Source organism: Loxodonta africana, chromosome 3 (assembly GCF_030014295.1).
Source record: "Loxodonta africana isolate mLoxAfr1 chromosome 3, mLoxAfr1.hap2, whole genome shotgun sequence".
Taxonomy (NCBI): Eukaryota; Metazoa; Chordata; class Mammalia; order Proboscidea; family Elephantidae; genus Loxodonta; species Loxodonta africana.
In genome coordinates, this window is record NC_087344.1 from 34,823,253 (window position 1) to 34,833,263 (window position 10,011).

At 63.9% G+C, this 10,011-nt stretch overlaps 1 protein-coding gene across 1 annotated transcript; it reads right to left on the minus strand.

Annotated features, from left to right (window-relative positions):
* Window positions 1–1,354: 1,354 nt before the first annotated feature.
* RNF223 (ring finger protein 223) lies at window positions 1,355–7,315 on the minus strand. Its single transcript, XM_064281055.1, has 2 exons — window positions 5,771–7,315; window positions 1,355–4,138 (listed from the first exon to the last, which is right to left on the minus strand). Exons 1-2 carry the CDS (start codon window positions 5,783–5,785, stop codon window positions 3,233–3,235), a joined length of 921 nt encoding a protein of 306 aa, XP_064137125.1. The 5' UTR covers window positions 5,786–7,315; the 3' UTR covers window positions 1,355–3,232.
* Between the last annotated feature and the right edge of the window lie 2,696 nt (window positions 7,316–10,011).

Here is a 10,011-nt window from a genome sequence, read left to right on the forward strand (position 1 = left end):
TTCGCTCTGAGGCCACGCCCCGGCCCCACCCTGGGGGCTGCAGACAGGTTGGGGCTTTCGCTCAACGCCTGGGTCCGCCCAGGAGGAGCCGCCGCGCTGCGCTCGGTGAAGCACTACCAGTTTCGGCTGGCCGGAACACAGGGTCCCGGCCCAGCCCGCCGGCGTTCTAGCCCTTCTGGACCAAGTGAACCAAACCCAGACCAGCGCGCGGGCCCTTGGGCTCCTGGTCTCGCACTGCAGATGCGGCCGGGAGGGGTGGGGAGGGGGGCGCCGGATGTGGGTGGGGCCGCCAGTGTGGGCGGGTCGCCGTGTGTGGGCGGGGCCGCCGGTGTGGGCGGGTCGCCGGCTGTGTGTGCGACTGCTGGGTGTGACAGGGGCCTGGGCCTGGTCCCGTGAAGCCCGCCACAGGTAACCTGGTCTCCCCACAGCGCCGATACCAGCCGCATCAGCACCACCATCCTGGTGGACGTCATCCGTAGGCAGTGAGCCGGCCCCTCCCACCCCGCCTGTGGCCCCTCCCAGGGATCTCGCCCCTCCCTCTTCCGGGCCCCTCGCCCCTTGGCCTAACCCCCTCGACTCCGCCCACCCTATGGCCTCGCCCCTCCCCGGTGCCCCGCCTTCCAGAGTGCCCGCCCCTCGCCGCCGGCCCCGCCCTCCTGCCCCGCCTCCAGCCCGCCCCGTGGCCCGCCCTCCCGTAATCTTGCTCTTCTTCCTGTGGTGCAGTCCCTTCCGTGGCCCCGCCCCAAGCCCCGCCCCCAGACCCGTGGCTGTGTCACTCCCAGAGCCCGCCTCACTGAGGTCCCCAACCCTCAGAGCCCCCGCCCCCAGGGCACGACAGCGACATCGACGTCCCAAAGACGATCCAGCCGGTAGAGTGGCAGCCCTCGGGGATGGTTCATACAAGTTCCTGTACCTGACACTGCAGCGGTCCCTCCAGGACGAAGAGCAGCGCCTGCGCGAGTAGGTGGGGGCGGGGCCTGCGCGGGCAACGTCAAGGTAACCGGCGTCCCCAACCCGCAGCGCGAGCGGCGAGAGGATCGCAACTCTCTGGACGTGGGCGGGGCGTTCGCGACTTAACCGCAGCCTGGGACCCTCGGTGTCCCGGACGCCGGCGGCGTGAGTGTGGGGGCGTCAGGGGGCCGAGAAGTGACCCCGCGCAGGAGAGGGCGGCCACGGGGCGTCGGGGAGCCGGGCCGAGGCCCCTCTCCGCCCGCAGGACCTACGAAAATCTGCAAGACCCGGCTCCGGAGGTCCCAGGCCTGCCTGCACCCTAGCGGGAACCGCGGACTCTCGCCTTCCTCACTGGGCTCACGCTTAGCACGAAAAAGACTTGTCCTCGCCACTTAGGGAGGGAACCCGAGCCTGTCCCTCAGACCCCACCCCCAAGTAAATCTGAGCCCCCAGAAATGGAAGGTGCGGCCGGGATTCTGGAGGGTGGCGGAGGGGGAGACAGGGCTGTGGGACAGCGATTGGTCTCAGAGTGACCACCAAGCCCTTCGAGGCAGGGTGACTATGTGGGGCCCGGTGCATGGGTGTGTGGGCCCGTGTGTGTACCATATAAGTGACCAGTGACACAAGTGGCCAGTCTTGACCTGCCTGCCTGTAACATCCGGATGTCCATGTGCCCCGCTCCCTGAGTCCCACAACTCCCCCTTCAGAGCCACAGCAGCGCTGTAGGGCGTGGCTTGCTCTCTGCATGTCCAGGGCTACCCCAGGCGGGTACGTCATGGTCACGCGGTGCCAAATGCTTCCGAATTGAACGTGTGGGGCTCATGTGACCGAGCCTGTTTGTGATGAGGCCATGACCCATGTGCATGGTAGTGCGGAACAGGTGTGATATCACTGGCAAGGTGGCCTAGGCAGCCCCCTCACAGGACAGCCACAGTGGCTTGTGGCATCCGCAGCAAAGTGCTGTGTTCTTAGTTCTGTGTTCTCCCAGCTCTATTGGGGCCCAGGCCCAGCTAGTTGGAGCAGGAAGTGCCTGGGTTTTGGGGTGAGGAGGCTGGGACCCGCCTGAGCCAGAACCAGCCCAGCCTCTCCTCCCTTGCCAGCCTGGTGGGACCGGATTCCTGAGGCTTTGAGCAGTGGGATGGACTCCCTTCCGCCCTGCCCTGGGGACCATGAACTTCTCGATTCACCAGCCATCTTGCCATAGTCTGTCTGTGGCTCCTTAGATCTATGGGTCTTAAGGCTGCACCCCTCTAGGGCCTGCTGATCAGCACCACCTACCTCCTCTGTGGACCCTTAGGTCCAGTTCCCAGGGAGGGGCTTGGAGGTCCTGGGGCTTGGTTCTCAGCTTGGGCACAGTGGGAGTGGGGAAGGGGAAGGCCACCTTCAGAGCTCCCTGGGCTCTGAACCAGAGCAACGCCCCACACCAGGTCTGCCCTTCTAGATGCCTCACAGTGTTCCCACCTGCCCCCCCACAACCCCGGGGTAAGTGCCCCTGCTGGGAGTAGTCAAGTTGGGAACTGCACTGCTGAGACTGCCAGCAGCCTGGAGGGCACGGAATTGGACCTCTAGAACCTAATACCCACTCCAGGGCCTGCTGGGAGGCTGGTCCTGTGGGGGCTTCTTTGGGAGAAGCTGGGGGGCTTGTGGGCTGGCCATGGGCACAGGGCAGGGCTGCTGCAGGAAGGAGTGAGGACCACTTAGCAAACTGGATACAAAATAATTTATTCTAAAAAAGTAGTTCTTAAGGCGAGAGGGGCAGCCTCTGGAGAGTGCTCCCTGCTGCCTACCCTCCATGTTATGCCCTTGTTCCCCTGGTCAGAGGGGCTGGAGGGCAGGATGAGGACCCCCACCCAAGGGAAGGGGCCAGCCCTACCCAGGGAGGGGCCTGGGGGAGGGACCTCAGGTGAAATGTTAAAGTCAGAGGAAGGATGAGCCCTGCCTGCTGGAGTTTCACATTGTACGCAGGGAGGGACGGGTCTCCAGGCTGGCTCTCTTGGGTCAGTTTCCCCATCAACTTGATGGGATTAGAGAGGTGGTCTCTGGAGCTGGTAGGAGCAGGAGATGCTAGGAGGCTCTGGGGACCCTTTGTCCACCTCGCCAGGACCCGGCAGCCCCATAGAGTCCAGGGGCCATGGAGAACTGGGGTTTCTGTTGACCTCAAGGCCTAGGAAGGGTGCTCTCTGATGTTGAGGCTCCTCTAGAGCAGCGACCACGACTGTTGATTAGGGCCTATGTGTGGAGGCTGGGGGTCATCGCGGCATAGGTGGGGCCACCAGTGGTCCTAGTTGTCAGCCAGTGGCCCAAGGGGGAGCATCTTGGAAGTGGCAGTGGTGGCCGCTCCAGAGGGCCGCGGGAAGCATTGCAGGTTCCCTGTCCTGAGTGCACACTGCACGGGCCAGAGCACCACACAGAAGAGTACTACCAGCAGGACTGAGACCAGGGCCGTGCGCCTCCAGTCCCTGCAGCGCGCCCAGCAGCGCGCCAGGCGGCCCTGGCGGCGCAAGGGCCCTGGGGGGAACAAGGGTGGTGCAGGCTCAGCCGGCTTGCTCAGGCCCACATCCACGCATATGAAGGTGGGTGAGTTGTGGCCAGGCGAGGAGGGTGGTGGGCGGCAGCAGAGCTTGGTGCCCTCCAGCCACACGTGCTCCTCCCGCCGCAGATGGGCTGGCATCTTGGCCAGCAGTTGTCGGCTGGTGCGAAGCGCAGGGGCCCCGTCTGGAGGCACGGCCGTTGGCTGCCGGCAGAATGGGCAGGGCACACCCTCACTGCCAGGGCGGCCTATGGGCTGGGCAGCTGTCAGCCGTGCCAGGCACTCCAGGCAGAAGACATGGGTACAGGAGAGCTCCTTGGGCGTCTTGAAGATGTTGTCATATCCAGAGAAGCAGATGGAGCACTCCAAAGGGGAGGCCACTTTCTCAGAGACTGGGGTGCCAGGGGTCCTGGGACTACTGGCAGAGCTGGGGGACCTGGGGTTGCTGGCGGAGCTGGGGGACCTGGGGTTGCTGGCGGAGCTGGGGGACCTGGGGTTGCTGGTGGAGCTGGGGGACCTGGGGTTGCTGGCGGAGCTGGGGGACCTGGGGTTGCTGGTTGAGTGGGGGCTCCTGGGCACTGTGGCTGTGGGGCTGCTCCAGCTGTGGGGTGGCATGGCTGTGTGCCATACCTGCTGGTCTGATGACATGGCTCCGAGCTGTGGGACAAACAGAGACCTTGTGAGTGACCCCAGGCTGCCCTTTCCCGAGAGGCCAGTCTGTCGCTCCCCTTCCCTTTCTCCCTTTCTGTTGCCCACCACCAACACCCAGTATCCTAGGGAAGGACACTGCCCAGTCTGTGGCATTTTCGTAAAGCTTCACCTGTACCTGCCCTCCTCACCCCCACCTTGCCCTGAGGAGGGTCCAAGGTGCAGGCAGTGTGCATGGGGAGGGGGGAGGGTACAATGACCTGCTGGCTTGCCCCCCTACCCCACCCCCCCCGGCCATGGCACCAAGCAGAGGTGACAGTGGCCCCATGCTGGTTACTGTTTGTGCCCAGTGTAGGGCCCACAGCACTGATGCTCACGTGTCGCTGTGGGAAAAGCACAGCTTAGAGTGTGGGCAACTCAGCCAGGGTCACTGGCTAAGAAGCCACTTGCATTCTCACAGGACAGGCTCTGGGAAGGGGAGATGGGTTTGAATGTGGCTCCCAGTCTGTTCTGACAGTGACTGACCCCCTGATTCACTGGCAGTGGATGTGGGCGGCACTGGGCCTGGACGTTGGGGCCTGGTCTCTAGGCCTGGGGGCCTGAGACTAGGGATCGGGACTTCGAGTCAGGGACTGAGCCTGGGGGTCCAGGCCTAGGCCTGAGGGTGAGGGGCTGGCCCCAGGGGCCTGGGCTTGGGGGTTAGGGCCCAGGGCTGAGGGTTGGCCTCTGGGCCTGGGGGTTGGGGCCTGGGGGTTGGGGCCTGGGCTGAGCCAGTCCAGCTGGGAGAGATCAGGGTCTGAGGAGGTGGGCAGAGGCCAGTGGCCTTCTAGGGGTTTGTGTCCCAGCCTTGGCTGGAACATGCTGGGCCAGCTTGTCAGGCTGGTGACCAAGGTCCAGTGCCAGGGTGCCAGCATATGGATCGGCCTTGGCTGTCTGGCCCCTCTGGGCCACCCAGGGGCTTGCATGTCCACCCGCCAGCCACCAAGGAAGAACATGTGGTCCCCAGAGACTCCCCCTTCCCCACTGGAGGCACCTCTGTCTCCAGGAAGATGTTCCTGCTGCTCACCAGGGGCCTGTTGGGAGGCCCTCTGAACCTTGGTCCTGCCTCTCCACCCCAGGGAGCCATGGGCAGGATCTGGATGATGAGGGATACACCAGTCCTGTCTGGAGGAAGGCAGGTGAGGTGATTCACCTTCTGGTGGGTAGGGTTGACTAGGACCCTGGGAAGACCTGGCCAGGTGACCTTTGGAACCCAAGAGGCCACCCCGGGCTGGTCTTGCCAGCCCGACTGGAGCCAAAAGGCCTACCCTTCCCTGTAGGCCCTGGGGCTGCTGCCCCAACCCTGACCCCAGGTGGCTGGGTGGTGATGAAGCTTAGTGACAGACCATGAAGGCTCAGGAGCTGCAGCCTTGTCACTGCTCACCTGCTGTGACTCATGATGACATCATGGTGAGGCTGAAGGTGCCCCTGGCATGAGTTCACAGACATCACGCGCCTGGGCATTGCAGGCAGGCATCAGGCCAAGCAGTGGCTTTAGCAGGTGGGGGTGTGCCCAGTGCACCCCACACAGCCCCTCCACAGAGGGGCCCCGCCCAAGCTCTGGGTGCTGGTGAGGGGTGAGCGCTGTTATTCTGGCCTTACCTGGCAGCTGGGCATCAGCAGGCCCTGGGCATGGTCTCCGACAGCCACAGTGGGCCTGGCTCCACAGCCCCCGGTTTCTCCTAAGGCACTCACTGCTCTCTCCTTTGGGCAGCTTGCTTCCACCTGGCAGGTATCCCTCCTTGGCCAGCTGCCAATAGCTGTCCTGGTGGCTGGTTCCAGCAGGTGTGGCCTCTGTAACAGTTGGGGTGGTGGGGGGCGGCTGGCAGTGTCTTCCAGGCGTGTGGAGCTCCGGTATGGCAGACATGCGTGTGCTCTCTGGGCGTGGGCTCCCAGGCCTGCGTGCAGGTGTATTTATACCCTCTAGTCACCGCTGGCCAGGGGTGCGGCCTGGGGCCTTGGGATTGGCTGGCGTCATCCTCTCCCTGGCTGGCTGGGCGGGGAGTTGGGTGAGGGGTCAGAGCTTGGGCAGTACTAGGCTGAGAGGGGATGTTTGGACAAAGTGCCCTCCTCCACCCACCCCAGGATGCCGGAGCAGCCCTCCAACCCCTCACTCTGTGTCGTCAAGGTCCCTGGTGGGGCCAGACTTATGGGGGGGCCTCCTGGAAGGGGCCGCCACAACCCCCAGTGAGCCCCCAACTCTTGCTCTCACAGTTACATCAGCTTGTCACCCCCTCACACTCACCTGCTTGCTTACTTGACTCATCCATACCCGTCACCCACTCACAGGTATGCTCACACACGTGCACACACATGTATTCACATACATATGCAGCAGCTACCCCAAGCCCCCACTTCCACCTGCAGTCTGTGGGCAGAAGTGCTGCTCTGGGGTCTAGCGATTGGGGCCTGGGCAGGGGCTCCCTGAGGGGTGTGGGGAGGCTGTGAGGATAAGACAGGGACCCAGGCTGGCCACCATAGGACTGGTTGGGGTCAGCACCCACTGGTTACAATCTGTGGGATGGGCCGGGGGAGATGCCCTGGAGAAAGGGGGAGGTGGGGGCAAGGCGAAAGCTGAGCAGGGGCCAGGCAGGTGTGGGAGAGATGTTTCAGAGGGGACGGGGCTGAGGAGAGTCCTGGTGGCTCAGGTTGCCCAACCCCCACCTATCCCTCACTGGCACCTAGCCCCTCCCCACTCTATCCCCCCCCATCCCCATGTCATTTCATTTCACCTCCAGCCCCGCCCCAGGCCCCCACAGTGTCACTTCAAAGGCCAAACTCCCAGGACTTCAGGGGCTGAGGGGGCAGGGCCCTCATCTATGAGAGGAGGGGAAGGGGCTCAGGAGAGGGGGTGGGGCTGCTCCTGCCTTCTCATGAGAGGAGGGGGCTCAGAGAGGGACTCAGGAGGGTAGTAGGGTCAGATAAGTGTTGGGAGCTCAGTGAGAAGGATGGGGGCTCAGAGAGGGGGATGGGGGCTCAGAGAAGGGGGTGGGGGTCCAGAGAGGGAGGTAGGGGCCCAGAGAGGTACTTAAGGATGGAGGTGGGGGCCCAGAGAGGGGGATGGGGGCTCAGGGAAAAGACTGGGGGCCTGGAGAGGGGGTGGGGTCACACAGAGGGGCTTGAGGAGGGGGGTGGAAGTCCAGAGAGGGAGTGGGGGCCCAGTGAAGTGCGTGGAGGCTCAGAGAATAGGGTAGGGACCAGAGAGGAAAGTAGAGGCTCAGAGAGGGTGACTGGCTGAGGGGCTGGTCTGGGCTCGGTGACTACAGGACAAGGTTCCTGTTTCCTTGGGGAGCGTGACGTGGGGTCACCTGTCCCTCCAGGAAGTGTTTCAGAACTCTCTCCCTGAGGGTTCCTGGGGATGTCTGGGCTCTGAGGTCACTCTGAGCCTCAGTGAATAGTCAGAGGCCTTGAGACACAGGTGACTAGACGCATATCAGTCTGTGGAATTCGCAGGTGCAGGTGGTACCAGGCCTCCCTGTCTAAGGAAGTGGGGCCCAGGTGGGGGGATCCCCAATGCTGACTGAGGGGTGGGAGTAGAGGAACTGACCACCTGGCCCCCAGCCCACTCCCCATCCTGGCTCCGGGCAGCTGTGACAGGGCTGGCTGTGCTAGTGCAAGCGTGTGGGGTGCGTGTGTTCCTGTGAGCGGGTGAGGTGTGTGCACCGACAGGTTAACATGGGTGAGTGTAAAAGCATGCATGTCTGCACATGTAAGGGCATGCCCGCGTGTGTCAGACGCCTGCATATGGGTAGGCATGCACATGTGCCTGCCTGTGTGTGTGAGGCGAACCGGGGTGCCCACGAGGGCCCCGTACCTGCGTGGGCCGTGTCTGCATGCACCATCACCTCATCCTTGGCCCCTGCACTGGAGGAGAGGCCAAGGCCCCACTGCTCCCCAAACGTGGCTCTTAGAAGATGGGAGGACCTGAGCCCTAAATCCACCTGTGAGTCCTGGGCTGGAGACAGAGGGTGCCTTTAGTGCGGTGAGCAGAGGAGGAGGGGGTGGCGTCTCCCAGGAAAGACATGCCCCCTGTGGCCCTCTGGCCAGATACTCCTCCCAAGTTGGACAGAACCGGCCTCAAGCCCCTGAGGCTCCACGACCTGGGGGCACGACGTGTGGCCAGTGTGGGGTGAGGCCCTTCAGGCCTGGGTCATCTGGGGCCCAGGGTGCCCTGGGGATCCCTGGCCGCCTGCCTGGTCCTGGGCGAGGGGCCAAGGTCCTAAAGGCAGGGGAGGCTGAACACTGTCAAATCCAACATGGGAGGGGCTCTTGGATTGTCTGGTGTGGTGCTAACCGGGGCACCTGTTGGCTCCTGGTGGAAATCCTTCTCAGTTGGCCCAGCCATGGAAGGGATGGGCCAGGCAGCCCAGCAGGAGCCAGAGGCTGGGGCAAGGCAGATGGGCTCTAGGGGATGGGGCTGCTCTTGAGTCTAACTTTTGCCCCCAGCCTCTGGGCCCTGGGATCTGACAGGCTTGGCATTGGCCCTTGGGGTGTGATACCCGGCAGGACTCGAGCCAGCACTGTCTCTGCCCCGGTCAGCAGTGAGAACCAGGTCCCCAAAGGTCAGCCTGATGGCCTCTCCTCTCAGCTTGCCACCTTCTCGCCTGTGCCCCGATCTCACTGTAGCTCCTTCTGGGGTCTTGGTGCCCCAGGCAGCCCTGGCCCCCTGGCCAGGACTCCTGCCCTGACATCAACTCTCAGACCCTGTTCACCTTGCTCTGTCTACCCGCCTCCCTGAACCCACCTCCAGGCTCACCAGAAGGCGGGGACCCCGTGGGCTGAGTGGCCTCTGGGCTGGGGGGCCGCCGGGTTGCACCAATGAGGGAGGAAGGGCAACACTGAGGACACCTTCAGTCTGGAGCTGGTCTGTGTGCCAATGGGACAGCCACCCTGAATGTTTGCTTCCTTCTTCCCCATGGTCACTGAAGACAGTCAGGGGCCCACGCCCTGGCAACTCCCCTCCCCTGTCACTTTTGCTTTGTCTGGGAGAGGCTCCTCAGGGCTGGAGGAGGCGCTGGCACAGGCCTGGCTGGAGCTTCCCTGCTGCGGAGCTCAGGGTGGGCGTGGACCCGGTGAGCCGCACTTTACTGGGGAGCCTGCCCCTGCTTGGGCACCAAGAGGTGCGAGTCAGCTGCAGTGACCTTCCCCTGTCAGGGGAAGGCTTCTTGGGGGAATGGGAGACGGAGGCCCTCCTGGGGCCTTGCCTGCCCTGCACCCACACAGACTGGCTGTCCCTGCACCTGCTCCTCCCTCCACACCCAGCTGAGCTGGATGCTCCCTCCTCGTGGCCGCTCTGGAGGGCTCTGTCCCCTCTCCCGACTCGGCTTCCCTCTCTGGCACGCTCGTGGCTCCTGGCCCAGGATCTGGCCCCACTCAACCAAACTTTGGCTCTGTCCTGTCCCTCTGCAGAGATGGTCCTCAGGGGTGGGGACAGGAGAGCAGGGCGGGCATCTGGGTCCTAGGAGGTGCAGGAGTGGCAGCTGCTGGGGGGCCTCCAGGGAACCACTCCCCAGCCCCCATGCCCCAGGAGGCTTTGGCATCTCTAGGAAAGCAGCCAGTGAGTGAGGACCCCACAATCCTCCTCTCTCGGGTCCTCCCTGAAAGAGGGGCTCCAGGTCTGAGGGTTGTGGACAGGGTGTGCAGCTTCCAAAGATAACACTGTGTGCCCAGGCAGGGTGGGGAGGTGGTGGTGCAGACAAGGCCCCAAGAAACCCCTCCTGGTTCCGTGTCCCCACCACATGGGGTGGCACTCTGGGTGGGTCCCTGGGTGGTAGACGGGACTGGGGTTTGGCCAGGGGTTTCCAGGCTTCACTCTCCCTCATTTCATGGTGACCCCATGTGTG